This window comes from Nilaparvata lugens, chromosome 1 (genome assembly GCF_014356525.2).
Source record: "Nilaparvata lugens isolate BPH chromosome 1, ASM1435652v1, whole genome shotgun sequence".
NCBI classification, from domain to species: Eukaryota; Metazoa; Arthropoda; class Insecta; order Hemiptera; family Delphacidae; genus Nilaparvata; species Nilaparvata lugens.
Genome location: NC_052504.1, coordinates 94,202,219 through 94,223,286, shown reverse-complemented (window position 1 = coordinate 94,223,286; position 21,068 = coordinate 94,202,219). Strand labels below are relative to the sequence as shown.

The following is a 21,068-nucleotide window of genomic DNA, read 5'->3' as shown; positions in this document are numbered from 1 at the left end:
ATTGAACACTCGGCCTCTGCGCTCAGGTTCCTCGAACCTTACAGGGACTTCCCGTTTTTAATATAGTTATGTATAATCCTATTAATGGTATTTTTCTTTTTCATTTTATATTGTATTTTACTTTTTTCATTTATAACCATTTTTGTCATTGTAATTATGTTTTTGGGACAAAATAAAGATTTGATTTGATTTGATTTAGTTGAGTCAGAACAAATTACTGGATTTACAGAATTTGAATAAGAATAATGTTTATGACTATCGTATTTAATAAAACTTTTAAGTGAAATACCACCCACATTCTTTGATGTGGCGACGTCCGTTTCGTGCTGGTATTGCACATTTTCAAGCCAAACAGAGTCTCTATTATTACATTATTCTATCATTTAAGTTTTTCAACCAGATCACTCCCGTGCTATCGGTTGGGCACGTTAAACTGTCGGTCGCGGCTGAAGTATGACAGTCGTAAAGCCCATTGACGGCTCAAATTATATATTCAGGCGGTGGGACCTTCCCGCAAGGGACTCCCCACCAACAAAAGACATACCTACGAATTTACTTTACTTTCTATCATTACATTCTATAAACAATAATGTAATAATAGAGACTCTGTTTGGCTTGAAAATGTGCAATACCAGCACGAAACGGACGTCACCACATCAAAGAATGTGGGTGGTTTTTCACTTAAAAGTTTTATTAAATACGATAGTAATAATAGTAGTGAAAACAAGATGATAACCATCCCAACAACGAATAATGTTTAATTCAACACTTCATTCGAATGAATGATAAATTGAATAAAATTATACATTTTTGTGTAAATTTCGAACATTTCAGTGGCGGTCAACAAAGAAGAGTATCATTTGCGGCGGCTCTAATCCATGATCCTGAGCTTTTGATTCTTGACGAGCCAACAGCTGGAGTCGACCCAGTACTCCGTCAGAAGTGAGTTGTTATGCATTTTTGGAAAAAAAATTTTAACAAAAATTATTTTATGGAGAATTGTTTACAAATATAACAAGAATTGGGAGGATCATTACTGTTAAAAGGCTGACACTGTATTCATTTATTTGTTAGAGATACAGTTACAGATTTCAAATGAAAAAGACTAAGAAATTGTCAAAAGGCCACAGATTTATTGATACTTGGATCCCATTAACAAGAAATAAATATAAAATACGGTACTAAATAAAACATGAAAAACTGGAAAAATTAAATCAGAAATTCAGTTTACATAATGAATACTGTACGTACAGTGAACCTTTTCAATCATATTTTATTATTTTGTATTTTTATATAAATTTATTTATACGATATACAGTTTATTTGAATTTTGAATTTGTTAAATACTGTACATTGAATTTGTTGAATACATTTGTTGAGTGAATTGATATTGAATAAAAATACTGAGAATTGTCAAAAAACCACAGATTTATTCACAGCTAGAAAGACCGGTTTCGGTTGTTACACCATTGTCAATCTCTGATAAACAGTATTTTTATTCAATATGAATAATTACCACAATATCAACTTCTCAACTACACAAAAAGAGAATAAATTGATATTATGAAACACTTCCATAATAATTGGAAAACACTCATTCTGTTGTCAATAATTCCACTTTTCAATTTATCCCTCTGTAAAATTTGTTCTGTGTGTTTTTTTGTAATCAGCAAAGATCAATCGTGAATTGTATCTGGAAATTGTGTTCAATCTAAACTTCTGGACTGATCAACTTGGAAATTGTGTTCAATCTAAACTTCTGGACTGATCAACTTGGAAATTGTGTTCAATCTAAACTTCTGGACTGATCAACTTGGAATTTTTCATTAGATTCTTAATTTACCAAGGATGTTTATAGGCCGGCCTATTTTTGATTCTTCAAGATTCCAGTAGATCATATTTACAGTTTGTCAAGTTTTTGATGAGATCCTTGCAGAGCACGGGTTACCTGCAAGTGTATAATGAAAAATCATATTTTACTCAGAGTACATGAATATTTTTCTAACTGAAAATCATCTTTTTCCAGTATTTGGGACCACTTGGTTAGCCTGACAACCGAGAATGGCACAACGATTATTATAACCACTCATTACATCGATGAAACACGGCAGGCTGGAATGGTAAGAAATCACTTATAGTCTATCACTTTGCTTAACATACAATAATTATTACAAACAAGACAGGTTGTTCTATAGACAAAAAAATGGGACTCCCGTCCTGTGTCTATTTTTGAAGAGGAAGGGGAGTAGTGGTAGATCAAAATTATTCATCACAGTACATGATACCGTACTTCTAGTATGATTTCTCAAATAGCAAAACAATTATTAAATTGAAACATACAATAATTATTACAAACAAGACAGGTTGTTCTATAGACAAAAAAATGAGACTCCCGTCCTGTGTCTATTTTTGAAGAGGAAGGTGAGTGGTGGTAGATCAAAACAATTCTCAGTACATGATAACGTACTGTTAGTGTGATTTCTCAAATGAACATAATGAGGTGAAATTAAAGAAATATTGCCAGTCCCACATAATTTATTTGAGCATTTCAATGCACTAAGGGCATCATCATTAGTGGTATTTTTGTAGACTTGAGTGCATTGAAACTTTAGTTTGGCTCAAATAAATAATGTGGAACTGGCAATATTTCTCTCGTTTTACCTCAATATGGATGAATTCCTCAACATCTCTGGTCATAGTGTATATTTTACAAAACAATTAGGTACTTTGAATTCTCTGCGCTACTGTATTTCCAATTCCGTAGTAGTTTCTATCATTTACTGGAAATTTTGACAATATAAAGTACATTCAAACTTTCATGAACAAAATTGTAGTAGATACATTTTTGTGAACTCAAAATTGTGTGCGAATTAAGTTATCATTCAAGTTACGTACCGTAAGTAATATAACATTTAGACTGTGTATTCCAAATTAAGGTTTGAAGCAGTTTTGGGCAAATGCCTGTTGTTTTTACCTGAATTGTATTTGCATATGAATAAATGAATGAAATATAGTTCAAAAATAATTATTAAATATCAAATTTATCGAGGCATTAAAATCCAGAATCTGGAAATCAGTTTCCTGAGATACAGAATGACACAGAATAGCGGGAACTTTTAAAAGGGCCATAAAACATTAATGGGAAGGGCAAAAATGATTTTATTCAAACTAATGTAAAGTTCAAGACTTGCCATTTTAGAATTATTAATAGCATCTATCACTTTTTGACAATTACTTCTTCAAGATGGCTTCCTCCTGCACGAATACACTCTTGAAATCTGTTTTGACGATTCCTCATTTATCGCTGCAACATCTGCGTTTCCTGAACCCATGATCTGTCCACCTGCGATTTTCTATCTGTGGAGCTATCTCAAATAGAACGTTTTCACAACTTCAGCAATAACTGTGGATGTATCATAACAGACAATTCAAAATTTAATTAGCAATATCCCAGCTGAAATGTTGCAGCAATCGTTCAGGAATCTCAACACAGATTTCAAGAGTGTAGCCATCAGGAGGAAGCCATCTCGAAGAAGTAATTGTCAAAACGTTATAGATATTATTGATAATAAAATATCGAAATTTAAATATCGAGATTCAAAATTTTTAGTTTAGTCATTAGTTTTGAAGTGGAAATTGGACTTTTTGAAGTGAAAGTGAAAACGTTACCTTATTCTTTTTTGAAACTTTTGTTTGAAAGATTTGGGAGAAGACAGTTTTGGGCTATGCCTGATGTCTTCTCCCAATCATATTATATTTATTATAATTATGATTTGTAATTGTCATGAAATAAATAAATAATTCTCGAATGGCAAGTATTGAAATTTACATTAGTTTGAATAAAATTATTTTTGCCCTTCCCACTAATGTTTTAGGGCATTTTTAAAAGTTCCCGTTATTCTGTGTCACCCTGTATTTCAGGAAACTGTGTTCCAGATACTGGGTTTCAATGCCTCAATAAATTTGATATTAAATAGTTTTTTTTAAACTATATTGATTTTTCATGAAAGTTTCTCAAACACAGTTTAGATTTCATACATGCTTGTGGTACTATTTTTATCGTTTTTTAACTATATTGATTTTTCATCAAAGTTTCTCAAACACTTTTTAGATTTAATACATCTACTATTCTTATTACTTTTACTATATTGATTTTTTATCAAAGTTTCTCAAACACAGTTTAGATTTCATACATGCTTGTAGTACTATTTTTATTGTTTTTAAACTATATGGATTTTTTATCAAAGTTTCTCAAACACTTTTGAGATTTGATACATCTACTATTCTTATTATTTTTACTATATTGATTTTTTATCAAAGTTTCTCAAACACAGTTCAGATTTCATACAGTCATGCTTGTGGTACTATTTTTATCGTTTTTAAACTATATTGATTTTTCATCAAAGTTTCTCAAACACTTTTTAGATTTAATACATCTACTATTCTTATTATTTTTACTATATTGATTTTTTATCAAAGTCACACAGTTTAGATTTAGATACATGCTTGTAGTACTATTTTAATAATATATGCTATCAAAATGTCATTGAGGAATTTATCTATCTATTTCATGATTACAAAACATAGACAGTTCAAATAAAATAACAAGCGTTTGTCCACACATTGGCAAAATGCAGGTATGTTTAGAAATATAGCATTTGAATATTGTAAAATTTGTGAGAAAAAATTGCGGAATACCAAACTTGAATTTCTTGTCAACAGATTGGACTAATGAGAGGAGGACGATTTCTAGCTGAGGAGTCACCCGCATTTCTTCTACAAAAGCACAACTGTGACAGCTTGGAGGATGTTTTCCTGAAACTCAGTCTCTTGCAGAACAGATTCAAGAGGAGAAGGAGCAGCATCTTACTGGAAGTAACGCAGGCTGCAGCTGCAACTATGCCTGTAAAAACATTTATTATATCATCATATAATATACTTTGATTTGACTTTATTATTGACAAGAAGCTATGGAAATTGCTAATGAATTCATGTAAATGTTATAAATAATCAGGTCGAATAAGCTGTTAATATTAACAAGAGGCTATAGAATATTGCTAATGAATTCATGTAAATGCTATAAATCATCAGGTCGAATAAACTGTTTATTTGACCTGATGATTTATAACATTTACATGAATTCATTAGCAATATTCTATACCTTCTTGTCAATATTAAAGTCAAATCAAAGTATATTAGCGTCTGACGCTTTGACTTTATATATGTTATAGGTTATAACAAGCAATATGTAAATGAAATCTGAATGTTAGTATCAAATCTATACTTTTTATTACGGTTGATAGAAATATTTTTCTCAGAATATTTCTTTGTAAAAACATTAATTAGATCACTTATTTACTTTTCTTGAAGTATTATAGCTCTCAATGAATAAATATATATTCAATATTAGCCGTCAGGCTCGCTTCGCTCGTCATATCCGTCTGGACAGGGGGCTCCACCCCCTGGACCCCCGACTGGGTCGTCCAAAAATGAGATCAGCGGGCTCGGAGTTTTTGGGCGTATCTTTGGCGTTATTGCAAATTCCTTCTAATACAACATTATTACATCCTAGCTGAGCTTCTGTACTAAATTTGAACATTTTCTGTTCATTTGTTATCGATAAAGCTGAGAAAACGCAGATTTTGGGCGTATCTTTGGAAATTTTCCCAAATCCGTTCTTAGTGCGCCTCTAAAGAGCCAACTGAACATACCTACCGTACCAAATTTGAACTTTTTTGGTCCGGTAGATGTTTAGTTCTGCGAGTGAGTGAGTGAGTGACTCAGTCAATCAGATTTCGCTTTTATACATAGATACTGCAGATAATCACTTAGCCTAAGATTTACACAAGAATTTGTATTTAAAATTGCGATCTAATAAACTGTAATGTCAAATGATATAATTATTATCATCTTCAAATAATATCATCTGAATGATTAAAAAAGTATTGTTACTAGAAGTCTATTTCCAAGAATTCTTCACTTTATTCAAATAACACTCTCATGAGATGTTTCAAAACTTTTTAATTACATCCTTCTATATATTTTCCCAACTCATGAAGTTTTCGTACAAAAAAAATATAAAATTGCCAGAAAAAATCTGTCTGTAAAGGTTACTAATACATTTTGTGAATCTCTGTCAATTCATCTATAAAAATTCCATTAAATATCTGTATTTTCTCTTATATATGTTACTCTCTTACAATATGTAAGTATCTAGTATATGTAAGTACTATATATTTTAATTTGGACTGTTGTATATGTAGGTATCTTAGTGTGTTTGTCTTCTCGGTCTCAAAATTTTATAGTTTTTTCAAAGTTTGGAATTTTCTAATGAATTGTGATTGATTCAATTTAATAGCTTTAATTGATAGTTGTTTCAATGATATTTGCATGTTTAAATTTATGTTTGATGGAATAATAGGCTACTAAAATTAGGTGGAACTGGGGGAAACAGGCTACTATGATTAGGTAAAATATGGGAAAAATAGGTAGTAAGCAGAATTTCTTGAATATTTCTAAAGAAGTTGTTTCTAGGTAGATCCCCTGCCGCCCGATGAAGAAGTGCCTTGGACATGGAGCGAGTTCTTCTCAGTCATCACACCTCATCACATGAAGGCACTCGTCTGGAAAAACTCACTTTGGATGTTGAGAAATGTTCCGTAAGTAAAACATAAAATGTGAACATAAATTACAATTTAGTAATCATTTCTTTACAAACACGACATTCAGTAAATATAGCAAGCAATTTAGCAAACATAAATTTCTTAGCGTGAGTAGGCCTAAGACATCAAATATTATCAAAGTAAAATATGCAATTGATTATTTTATCACAATTACAATTATTTAATCTTAACTTGTTAATCAACATAACACTGTTAAGCTTGCGATTTTTAGATGTTCCATTACATAATTTTTTTAAGGATAATAATATCATAGAGAAACGATAGCATAGATATCCCATGGTATAGGGCGTTTATGTCGCAGCTTTTACTGTTATCCCAAGCTGATAGTTCACATAGTTCTTTCCTAAGCAGCTGTGTGACGCTGGTAGTCTCTCAAATTGTGCCGTTCATACACTATCACCCCAACAAAACAGTAAAAATTGACAATAATCGACAGTAATCGGCTTGAGATAACAGTAAAAGTTAAAACATAAATTCCCTATACCATGGGATATCTACTTACGCTATTGTTTCTCTATGATAATATATTAAATTAATTATATCAATTAAATATTGCTTGTAATCACTGAATATGTCATTTATTTATCCTGTTGGTAATCACCAGTTGAATGTTCTTCAATAATCAATGACATGATTTTGTTTTAAAAAATATGAACAGATCACTTATCTCTGCATTTTATTTTCCAATATTCCTTATGAATTTTTCATGGCGTCTCAATACTTTTTCTGATAAATCAACTAGTACCCTTGAAGATTTTTCTATTAATACTTTTATCTCAATACTGTTTTCACCAAATTGAATCATCAATAAATTATATGGTCCTTATAAAATGATTTAATCTGCGATTGAATTGCCAATAATTTATGTTTTATTAAATATAGAGGACTAGCTCAATTCTTTTTTACTTTCCTTGCCCTATTACCATAGGTAAGGAAAGTATTGCTTTCCAAAAAAAATTAAGGTAGGTACCCTGATTTCAAGTTTTCTATACGTTTCTAGGTCCCCCGAGACCAAGAACATGATTTTTGATGATAAGTGACAGTCAAGTCAAAGTGCAGTAGACCTTTAAAAGCTGCAGTAACAGATAACTTATAGCCTGAATTCGTTCCTACTAAATTATTATTGTTGAGCTTCATATTAAAAGATAATCCAGAGCTGAAACTGTGTGATAGGACCTTATTAGGACGCATATTTGAGTCCTATGAGTGTTTTTAACAATATTTGAATAATACTACAAATCTATCAGATTTCCTCAATAAAATGTATATTATTGTCTCAATTTATTTTATGAAATTGGGATGAAAAGAAGTGTTGACTGTAGTCTGTTTCTTTGTCCTTAGGCTGTGCAAAGGCTAAAAATAAACTTTCTACTCGTGATATTTTTCAAAGTTGTTCGATTTTTATATCATCAAGCTATCAAAATGAAGAAGTTTTCTCAGGAAAACATTTTTTCTATCATTACTTTTTGAGATATGAGCGCCTGGAGTTTGAATTTTTGGGACAGTACATTTCAAATTCGGTAAGATATAAATCCATGAGATTTAGGAGATGGATTCTTCATGGTATTTTTGATCTAGTAGAACAAAAATTTTCTTAAAATATCAATTTTTGAAAAAGTTATTCAATTTACCAAAAATAACTCAACTAAAAGTTATTTTTAGTAAATTGAATAACTATCTTGAAAATTGATATTTTCAGACAATTTTTGTTTTAATATATCAACAATACCATTAAGAATCTATCCTATAAATCTCATGGATTTATCTCTTACCGAATTTGAAATGTTCTGTCCCAAAAATTTAAACTTCAGACGCTCATATCTCAAAAAGTAATGATCGAAAAAAAAATGTTTTCCTAAGAAAACTTTTTCATTTTGATAGCTTGATGATATACGAATCGAAAAACTTTGAAAAATATCACCAGTAAAAAGTTTATTTTTAGCCTTTGCACAGTCTTAAGTTGATTGTGAATGATGAATAAATAGCATTTTATAGAGTAATTATATAATCAATCCAAAGTCAATATCTACAGATTCTCTCCATGCTCGAAGGCTGACAACCCCTAATTTCAACTCTTTTTTCATATTTATCAAGAAAGCTTATTGCTGTTCATAATAATTTCTAATGGTTTTCATAATAATTTGTAATGCTATTGAAGTCTTGTATACTTTTCAGGATAATGTTGTTCATAATAGGACTCCCGGTGGCAAAGATTGTCCTATTCTGTTTGTCGATTGGGAAGGCTGACAACCCCAATTTCAACTCTTTTTTCATATTTCTCAAGAAAGCTTGATGCTGTTCATAATAATTTCTAATGGTTTTCATAATAATTTGTAATGCTATTGAAGTCTTGTATACTTTTCAGGATAATGTTGTTCATAATAGGACTCCCGGTGGCAAAGATTGTCCTATTCTGTTTGTCGATTGGGAAGGCTGACAACCCCAATTTCAACTCTTTTTTCATATTTATCAAGAAAGCTTATTGCTGTTCATAATAATTTCTAATGGTTTTCATAATAATTTGTAATGCTATTGAAGTCTTGTATACTTTTCAGGATAATGTTGTTCATAATAGGACTCCCGGTGGCAAAGATTGTCCTATTCTGTTTGTCGATTGGGAAGGCTGACAACCCCAATTTCAACTCTTTTTTCATATTTCTCAAGAAAGCTTGATGCTGTTCATAATAATTTCTAATGGTTTTCATAATAATTTGTAATGCTATTGAAGTTTTGTATATTTTTGAGGATAATGTTGTTCATAATAGGACTCCCGGTGGCGAAGATTGTCCTATTCTGTTTGTTGATTGGGAAGTTTGACAATTTGACAACCCCCAATTTCAACTCGATCTTTTTTCATATTTCTCAAGAAAGCTTGATGCTGTTCATAATATTTTCTAATGTGTTTAATAATAATTTGTAATGCTATTAAAGTCTTGTATATTTTCCAGGATAATGTTGTTCATAATAGGACTCCCGGTGGCACAGATTGTCCTATTCTGTTTGTCGATTGGCAAGGACCCTGTGGGCCTGAAGCTAGCTGCCGTAAACCTTGAAGTCAACACGAGCCTTGGAAACTGCCCTGTCATGGACGGATGTGTCTATGAGAATTTCAGTTGTAGATATGTCAATCACCTTCGGAAACGGACGCATATAGTGGTAAATATTTCCAATTTCACAATTAAAATTATTACATCTTAACTTGTTAATAAAAATTGTTCAGTTTTCGATTACAAGATTTCACATTACATAATATTATTTTCCAATATTCCTCATGTATTTTTATGGCGTCTCAATACTTTTCCTAATAAATCAACTAGTACACTTCCAGATTTCTTTCTAAATACTTTTATTTCAATACTATTTTCACCAAATACATCAATAAATATGGTACGGTACTCACAAAATGGGTTAATATGATATTGAATTGCCAATATTGATAAATAGATGAGTACACCATAACTGTTCAAAACTTTCCACCAAAAACCTTCCATATTTATTCTTTAATGAATGAAAAAAATCAACATAATAGGCTACTGTAAAACGATTCTAATTCAAGTTCAAGACAAGAAAGATCCTGAAAACAAAAGATGAGCTGCACCATAATTCTATGTTTTCCATAACTTTCAATTCGTGAGATCTCATGTATCTATAGTGAGGTCCACGTTATAATGGCAGTGGATAAAGATAGAAGAATAGCGATGCCGATTCTCTTCATTAATTAATTATACTTCTACACTGTCAAAAACATAATTGGCATCCTGTTGGACCTAGAAAAGGATAGTACCACCGACTTTGTCGAATGATAGACAATGATAGCAGAACAAAAGTTGATCAAATACTGTCATTATAACGTGGACCTCACTATATACAAGCAAAGAAGCTCGACTCTGACATTTATTCAAAGTTGGTATGATATGATTGAATTTTGACAAAATCATCAACTTTGATAACATAAACTTAAAGTGGATTACAGTAGCATAAATATTAGAGTCATAATGCTAGGCAGTTCTTTCTTGTATTACATACTAGCAGGTAACCCGTGCTCCGCAAGTAGGTTTGAATTAAAAACTTGACAAACTGAAAACTTGACGTAGATAGGCTACTGGAAGCTTGAAGATTTCAAAATATAACCTTCTCGGTGAATCAAGAATCTATATGCAAAATTTCAAGTCAATCAGTTGAATAGTTCAGACGTGATGATGCGTCATTCGTGAATTTCCTATCCCGTACGTGTATAAGCCAATACTTCCCTTTATCATAGACTACACTCGATTGAATTCATTTTTCAATGAAAGGACAATGTATAAAAGAGGAAATCAATAAATGTCATTTCTCATCTCATATCGCATATAATTTTAAGACAGTTAACTCATTAGTTAAGCTAATTCATTAGTAAAACCATAATTTATATTTTACATAATTTTGTACAGTCTATTATAGTCATATTAATAATGTTATAATATCTTCATCGTAAACTTTCAAAACTTGAATTATCGTTAGATTTTCATGATTTTGTTTGATTCTATTTCAGGATTTCTATGATAGCAGTAGAGAAGCGGAAATGGCGGTTCAGAAAGGCACCGTGTGGGGCATGATGGAATTCTCATCTGCATTCTCTACAGCATTGCAGAATAGGATTGAATTTGGAAGAAGTGCCAATGACTCCGACATCTTGGATAGCGAAGTCAATATCCGGCTCGACATGTCAAGTGAGTTGTTTTTATATTTTCCAGTGCAATCAATTTGAACGGTCAAGTTATTCATTTATAGGAAATGCTGCCAGTTGAATATAAATCTCACTTAGAATGTATGAATTGAGGACTACTTATTTTTATTTATAAAATAGAATTATAGTACCTTTTTTGAAATTGATAAAATAATAGATTAAAAATACAAATTTATGACAACTAGTTCCAATGTTCCACACCATCTTCAGGTTTAAAAAGAAATCTTTTCTTTTCAATAAATATTTTTTAAATCCTTAAGATGTTGTGTGGAACACTGAAACTATTTTTTCAATACAAATTAGATGAAATGAATAAATGCTTATTTCCAAAAAAAAAACTTAAACTACTACATCAATTACAGAAAATATTAGATAAAAATTACAATTACATACAATAGTTAGTTACAATAAAAATTTCTTATATTTATTTAGCGTATGGCAGATAGACTACACAACACATATATAGCTCATAAGACTGAAATGTCTACATATACAATATATTTTTTCAATTTTTTCAAGATGTTGTGTAGTTTTTGGTCAGGAGAACATAAGTTTGTCTGACCGACATTATATATGCTAGTATATAATGTGTCCTCTACTTGTTAAGTGTTTTCTGTGTGGAAATTGACCTACTTCACTATGGCGTACCATGTTCTAGAGTAGGTTTAATTATAGAGTAGGTAGTTATAACAACTAGTATCAGTGTTCCACACCATCTCCAGGTTTTAAAAAATATATCTTTTTTTAATACATATTTTTTTAAACCTGAAGATGCATGGTGCGGAACACTTATAATTTGTATTTTTAATCTATTATTAATTTTAAAAAAGGGTACTATATAATTCTAATTTGTATTTTTAATCTATTATTAATTTTAAAAAAGGGTACTATAATTCTAATTTGTATTTTTAATCTATTATTAATTTTAAAAAAGGGTACTATAATCCTATTTTATAAAAAAATAAATTTGTCTTTACAAATGATTTCATATAAAAAATGATTCTGCAGTGTAGGTGATAAAGCAACACTATACCATGCATTTAGTACCTAGTATATTTTTCTAAAATTAAAATTTTATTCTCACAGATCAGCATATTGCCTATCTCCTGATAAGAGATATAAATATTGCGTTTGAGACATTCGCTGAGGAGCTGGCAACACTGTGTGAAGTCAACCCTAAAGCAATCACCATACCAGTCAATGTGAGTATTTTGAGGTGTTCTTGATCCATTTCTATAGATTCAAACTTTCTATCTAGTTTGTAATTTTATTTTTTGTAGCCTAATGCCTAATCTACATTTTTTTAGGATAAATTGCAGAACTGATTTCAAAAATATTTATGAATACGGAGTGATCAGTGACTGGTATCTTCTGTGAATTTGTCCAGTTTTCAAATTAAATTACTGTAGCTAAATTTTATCTCGTAATTATTATGAACAGTACAATAGTATAGAACATCTATCTATTTATATTGGTGTATTGGGTTTAACAGCAAATTTCACATGAACATTTCCCTGATGAACTTAAGTTGTCAAAAATATTCATTATTAAAATATTAATACAAAATGTACGGTACCTACATAAAATATAGTACCTTTTGGCAGGTTTGTAATTTATCCATTAGATTTCAAATTTCTATCTGCATTCATTTGCCTATTTCAATTTGAATTGAGTATAAATCTAAAATCGATTTAATTACAAATTGGACACTTCATTTCAATCATTGATTAATTCTATTTCAGTTCGAAAATCCTGTCTATGGTCCAGTAATTCCAAACTTCACAGACTTTGCAGCACCAGGAGTAATGTTAACGTGAGTCCTTATAGTTATCATAGAACATACAATTAGTTTATTAAATCTTCTCATTTGAATCACTAGAAATCTTACGCCATCATTCTTTATGACATGATATTGTTTCCTTTATCAATCTGGTAATTATAACCTTTTTTGTTTAAATTAGTGTTTTCTAATTTATTATAAGAATTAAATATGTGAATAAGTGGATGTGACAAAAATATAACTGTGTTTTTGAATTATGGAGGAACTCCACAACATCAATTCCTTTTTAACAAATTCTATCAAATGTGTAAATCACATGAATTTCTGTGAATTTGGAAAGATCAGAATTTATTTAGCCTACAGTAATGAAACTGTCAAAAGTATAATTTTTCATGTAAGGTATTTAAAAGTTCTAATGAATGATATTTTACTATTATAAACAACTCAACCAGATTTTTCAGACCATTCTCGACAATTGGTGTTTTCCAATTCCAACACCATGATCAGATTTTCATTTGACACCTATAAATTCTCATTCATATTTTCAGAATTATCTTCTTCTTGGCTGTGGCATTGACATCAGGTGCTATGTTGATTGAACGGAATGAAGGAATGCTAGAAAGAGGATTGGTATCAGGTATGTTCAATAATAATCAATCTTATAAATGTATTTTTCTGTCAATACAATATTCAAAGTGGAATATGGTTTTATTATTTTGATTAAATTCATAATTATAATATTGGATTGGATTGTTTGACTGTCGACCACTAACCTATTTGTGTTTCTATTTTTTGAAAATGTATACGAATAGCTTTTTGAAAATTTTTCTAGCTTTCCATTCTGTCTCTGAAGTTGAGTGTGGAGTTCAATAATAATGTGCATGAGATATGTGTTATATGATTGATTTCAAAAATAATTATTGATTTTAGTACTGTATGTAGCTGATAGAGTATGACTCGATTAAGTTTTAATATTTAGTAGCACTTCTTATTTGCGAATAGGTGTAATGAATTTTATTGGTGTAACTGGCAAGTCAGAGATTATCTCACCAGTAACCAGTATAAACTTGATTAATATAGTATTCATAGAATTCATGTTGAATTCAAATGTATAAGGGCTATCTACATGATTTTTTGGCACCGGTATAGTTGAGCAAAACTTAGACTGAACCTTAATCAGGTATCCTCATGGACCATCCTGATACTATTGAAAATGAGCTCACCAAAAATAATGTTGGTAGTTAATTTGTAAATTGAATACAATTTGTTAACTTTTTTGCCGCAGAGAAGGTAATACTGTGGAAGAAATTTTCATTGAAAACTTGAATTAGTCACAATCAATTTAATTTGGATTTGATTTAATCGTTTAATTTGGATTTTCGTTTAATAATTATTATTAATTCATTAGCATTTTAATAATTGCAATAGCTCAGTAACTTCCATCTGTAGACAGTCAATTTATTCAAATATTCCGCCTTTAACTGTAGGTCCATTCATCTCTCATTATCATCCTCCTTACCCACAAACAAAGCTCATGTGGGCAACACCATCAGCAAAAATAAAAAACAACAAAACACTTGCATTCACTCATCTCTCCATTATTTCATCATCCATCTCTTCATTATTGTAGCATTCATCTATCATTAAACATATCATCAAGTACTTCCATCATATTACATTTTTCTCACTATAATTTCATATCCAGTGTATATTATTTTCAATAGTGTTCTATCTAGACAACTTATCTAGAGAAGTTATCTAGACAACTTTCTGGATGGAGGTTGATCTGCGGTTTTTTAAATTACTAAAAAAAACGAAGGTCTTATCAAAAATCGTTACATATATGTTTCTGCGCCTTGTTTCAAAGAATTCGCATACCAAATTTCATCCTAATCGAACAATAACTGCGACTCTAACTAAGTTGACATTGCTCTTAGTTTTCTTGAACTTTTGCATCCAAATTCATTTTTATATTTTTTTATCTTTTTAATTAATTTCAACCCTACCCTAAGTTCTGTTGCTAGCATAGTCTTTATTTTTACTCATCTTATGTATTTTGTTTAAAACAAAAATTATTGAGGATATTGCTCTTTGATGGCATCTCCCACATAGAAATTTTCTCGGGAGTGTCTTTCTCAGTAAATTTAGAGATTATATATAGAATAGATATTATTGTAGGTACATATTATTGTTCTTATTTTACAGGAGCTATTTTTTTTTATTTGGTTAGCACAAACAATACAATGATCGAGAAAGAAAAAAAAACAAGCTATTGCCTAGAACTTTTCCAATCTCCTAATTTAGTTTCAATTTGTTCAAATATTATACATTGGTTATGTCCATTTCAATTTCTACACCAAATCACAATCTGAGAATATAGATTAGAATAAAACAAACAATTTTAAAATTGGATAGATTGATAGTAAAACTTTCGTAAAAACATGAATCAAACTTTTGTAAAAACATGAATCAAACTTTTGTAAAAACATGAATCAAACTTTCGTAAAAACATGAATCAAACTTTCGTAAAAACATGAATCAAACTTTTGTAAAAACATGAATCAAACTTTCGTAAAAACATGAATCAAACTTTCGTAAAAACATGAATCAAACTTTCGTAAAAACATGAATCAAACTTTTGTAAAAACATGAATCAATTTTTCGTAAAAACATGAATCAAACTTTCGTAAAAACATGAATCAAACTTTCGTAAAAACATGAATCAAACTTTAAATTCCCAAAATAAAGAATGAACTACTTAAATTTTGAGCACGAAAATATCACGTTCACCTTATGTTTGTACTTTTGTTCACTTTCTCTACTGAAGAATAAAATATACTTATTTTCTTACTAATATGATTGAGATCGCAAAGCTCAGAGATTGTAATCCAGGCGGGTGCTTGCCATCCTAAATCAGTACCGAATCTGATTATATATATACATAAATCAGTGAATCTTACTGAAGTATGTATCAAAAGATTTGAATTGTGGTTGTGACGACGAATTCAATAATTTTCATTCAATATGAATCAAATTGAAATCTCTATTGCAGGAAACTTTGACCAATTTTATAACAACGTCAGTATTGGAGACAAATTCAATAAAATTTTCATTCAATATGAATCAGATCGAAATCTCTATTGCAGGAAACTTTGACCAATTTTATAACAACGTCAGTATTGGAGACAAATTCAATAAAACTTTCATTCAATATGAATCAAATTGAAATCTCTATGCAGGAAACTTTGACCAATTTTATAACAACGTCAGTATTGGAGACAAATTCAATAAAATTTTCATTCAATATGAATCAGATCGAAATCTCTATTGAAGGAGACTTTGACCAATTCTATAACAACGTCACTATTGGAACAATTCTTCAGTAGATGCAGTATTAGTAAACTTACTGAGAATAATGTTTTCCTTTCAATTTGCAGGTATCACAGGTGTTGAGATCCTTCTAGCTCATGTAATCACACAATTCGTTGTGATGGTGGGACAATCTATTATGGTAGTGATGTTTGCCCTATTTGTGTTCAACATCACAAACAATGGAGAGATTATTTGGATTCTTCTGTTGGTCATTCTTGATGGAATGTGTGGCATGACATTTGGTAAGTTTTCCATAAAATCATGATTCTATTATCTCTTCTCAATGCCAAACTGATCAAAGAAAGAAAAAATATTGAAGCCTTTGAGTTTGCATTGATATTCTAATAAAAATTGTAGACTATACAACAATAATTAATAATTAATAAGTTACTGTTCTAGATTTTTTAGACTAAATATGATTTTGATTCAAAATTTGCTCGTTTATCTGAGTATTGAAGAGCGTAAATTGTATTTTCAAAAGTGAAAGTGACATTTTGATTTGGACATTATAGTATAAATTGGAAATGGGACAGTTTTGGGCATGAGCCTGTTGTGCCTTTCCTCATGTTAAGTAATTGTACACAATGTGATAAATAAATAAATAAATAATTATTAAACTCAGTGGAAAAATATTGAGTTCCTTGATTTTTTTCAATCTACCACTTGACAACTATTTTAATTGAAGCAGGGAAGAATATATAATTAATTATAAGTGTTCTCAATATTTTTATGGCTATGTTTTTGACGTATTCTTTATTTTATTATTCGATCACTATATTCTATTATGTTATATGACAATCCTATTTGATGTATATTCTTTATTCTATTGAGAGTTACCTTGTATGGATGAATTATTATATTATGTGCATTTTAGTATTGTGAGATTGAAATCTGAAGTTATGTAGGGTATTACCATAGAGAAACAATAGCGTAAGTAGATATCCCATGGTATAGGGCGTTTATGTCGCAACTTTTACTGTTATCTCAAGCCAATTACTGTCGATTATTGTCGATTTTTACTATTTTGACCGGGTAAGAGTGTATTAACGGCACAATATGAGAGACTACCAGCGTCATAAAGCTTCACAGGAAAGAACTACGTGGACAGTTCTTTCCTGTGAAGCTTTATGACGCTGGTAGTCTCTCATATTGTGCCGTTAATACACTCTTACCCGGTCAAAATAGTAAAAATCGACAATAATCGACAGTAATTGGCTTGAGATAACAGTAAAAGTTGCGACAAAAACGCCCTATACCATGGGATATCTACTTATGCTATTGTTTCTCTATGGTATTACCAATTGACGTTTCCGATAGCATTGTTATGCATTGAAGGAATAAAATTATTCTTATTCTTAATAAAAGTTTATCAACTAGTTTAACTTAACTGTATTCAAATTCAATTCGTGATCTACAAGAATTAACTGTTTTCAAAAATAACTTTTCTCTCTTACTCAATCTTGAAATATAAGTAGAATACTGTACCTATTTCATCTTGAGATACTTACCATTAAAGAGTTTTATAAGTTTTGGAAATTCAGCGGGAGGATTGATGATGATCATGTGAATTTTGTTTAGTATGGAGGGTTGATCAGTAAAATTTGTTTTAAGATGTTAACGTTTCATAATCATTGAATGATTTTACGAAATACTCTCTAGAAACCAAAAATTGTTTGAAAATCATTCAAAATTAAAAATTAACTTTGAATTTGAATCTTCTAAGCAACAGTATTGCACACAACTTTGAAAGTGCAACAAAAATAATGTCTTTGTTGTAGTTCAGACACTGTGTTACTTGTAAATATTTGAAAAAACACATTTTATTGGAGTATTGAGGAATGCATTTCACTCCTGAGGAGGAGCTCCATCAGTCTCATCAGCCATCGAGGCTCCTCCTCAGGAGTGAAATGCATTCCTCTACACTCCAAGAAAATGTAAGTGTTTTTTTTTCAAATATCTACAAGTAACACATTGTCTGAACTACAACAAAGTTATTATATAGTGTTTCATCATGGAAAGAAACATCAATTTCAAAAATAATGTGTTCATTGAATTAGATTATAAAAATGGAAAAGATGTCCCCCACATTAAATGTAATGAACTATAGTTCTTTTGAAAAAGTTTGTTATGGAAGTCAGAAATATTTATTCAGTTGATCAATACTATAGCCATCTAGTCTAAAGGCTAATGAGCTAATTTTTCTATCTTAAAATACTACTTGTCAGAAGAACACTTCACTTAAATGTGCTACTTTTGTACAAATTAATAAAAACAAAATGAAAACTTGTAGTACCCTTTATAATATTAAAAGCTTTTAACTATTTTAACTACTTATCAGGAGTATTACAGAATATTCCTTTTGACGATTCTCAACGGTTAATTCCTAGGAAATTTGGTTGATTTTGAATAGTTTTAACTTTTATATATGACAGACTTTTGCTGTCATTTGTTGAATTAAGAAACAATTAAGTTATTTGACAAATATTGCATGATATTCCCTAGTCAAACAGAGCCATTGAAATTGAAATTGAAATTATATTTATTCTTCTTCTTAAGAAATACTAACAATACAGAATATACATAAATATACAAAACTTGAAGAAGGTTCCTCACATGGGCAAAGCCTGTGTGCGAGGAACGAGTTCTCCACATTTACATATTCTTAAATATACAATGATAGATATGACAATGATACAATACAATTGAAAAACAAAACAATTTCAACCAATAATAAGCATTAAACAATAACATATATTATCAAAACAAAAGAAACAGAGCAATGATTATTATTAATTATAAGATACTGTATATTACTTACAGACAAATGATAATAAATGGTATTAGGATACTACAAGAAATCAATCCCAAAAGAGACATCCCAGACACACTCAAAATCCCTCAATTCACGTTCAAGTTCAAATATTAATTACATTAATATTTAATATATTAATTTAAGATCTTTTTCTCGGGCCACTCCCGTGTTTCGGATGGACACGTTAACCCGTCGGTCTCGGCTGGCTATGAAAAGCAGTCGTTAGGTTATGTCAGAGGTCCTGAAATTGATCAGTTGAAAACTCTGACACCAGACCTGAGCCAACCAGGTCACACGATATTATTATTATTATTAATAATAATAATAATAATAATAGTAATATTTAATTACATTGATATTAATTAGAAAGTTATTATTTAATTATATTACTGTTTTGTTGATTGACAGGTTTCGTGGTGTCTTGTGTAACTGACAGTGAGAGAAACGCAACGTATTTGGCAATGGGAAGTTTCTTGCCATTTGTTATGCTTTGTGGTGAGTTATTGAACCAGTAAAATTAGATAAAATGCGAAATTTAAATTAAATTAGTTTTTTACACTTAATACATGAGCATTCATTAAAATTCTGATAATCCAAGGAGCTATTCCTGGGAATATTATATTACTAGCCGTCAGGCTCGCTTCGCTCGCCATATCCGTTTAGCCAGACGTTTAGTCTGGACCCCCGACTGGATCGTCCTAACATATGATAAAAATGCTCAAATGAAAAATGCAGGCGAGCGAAGCGAGACTGCTGATCACATTCTTGGACGATCCAGTCGGGGGTCCAGGAGTGGAGCCCCTGGCTAGACGGATATGGCGAGCGAAGCGAGCCTGACGGCTAGTATTACATAAAATGTAAAATTAAATTATTAACTATCAATGCATGTCACAATTATAATAATCCGAAGACTGAAGCTGTAATTTCCCGTTCCATGTCTGGTACGATGCTGGAATATCCAATAATATACTAATACTAATAATAATATACTATTAAATAAGCTTCACTCATCCAAGTGATAAGCTATTTTGCCACACAGATTATAATCATTAACTGCGTTTTAACATTATTTTTGCTGCTATGGTATCCACATATTAGGATTAGTAGCCTACATGTATCCATACATTCATTTCAAGGGAATTTTGATCACATGATCTTTGAACTGTAATTAAAATAATTATTCTTAAACTGCGTTTACACCAAAGTTATCAACAAAATGTTTATTTTTCCGTCCTTATAGATTCTATTAAATTGAACGGATCTTGACAAACATATATGCACATCATGTGTACGATAAGTTATGTTCAATCTAATAGAATCTATAAGGACGGAGAAATGAAAATTTTGTTAATAACTTTGGTGTAAACGCAGCTTAACAGCACTGAATTGATAGATAATAAATGAATATAGTTGCAATTGCAAGTGATATTCACTTCAAAATAACTATGGGCATTACTTAGTTGAATATTAGATTCTTTTAACTTCATAATAATAAATTTTATATAGTATAAAGTGTTTAGAATAATTGAGATAATATTCATATTTTATATAGTCAAAGAGAAAAAAATTGTAATTAAAGGAGACAGAATACTCTGAAATGAAATAATCTCTACTGTTGCGTTTTTACTAATTATCTAGGGTATAAAGGTGCGTACAGATATACGCGCCGCGAACATGAGCAATTCCCTTTCAATC

The 21,068-nt window shown here is 30.4% G+C and overlaps 1 protein-coding gene across 1 annotated transcript in view; it reads left to right on the top strand.

Moving 5' to 3' along the window:
• The window catches only part of LOC111058783 (ABC transporter G family member 23), a 97,042-nt gene that overhangs the window by 74,211 nt on the left and 1,763 nt on the right, over positions 1-21,068 (top strand). Inside the window, 11 exon segments of the mRNA XM_039419461.1 lie at positions 835-942; positions 2,027-2,120; positions 4,723-4,905; positions 6,535-6,659; positions 9,632-9,839; positions 11,215-11,392; positions 12,496-12,611; positions 13,152-13,222; positions 13,738-13,826; positions 16,627-16,803; positions 19,782-19,868. Of these exon segments, the coding sequence (XP_039275395.1) occupies positions 835-942; positions 2,027-2,120; positions 4,723-4,905; positions 6,535-6,659; positions 9,632-9,839; positions 11,215-11,392; positions 12,496-12,611; positions 13,152-13,222; positions 13,738-13,826; positions 16,627-16,803; positions 19,782-19,868 (1,436 nt within the window).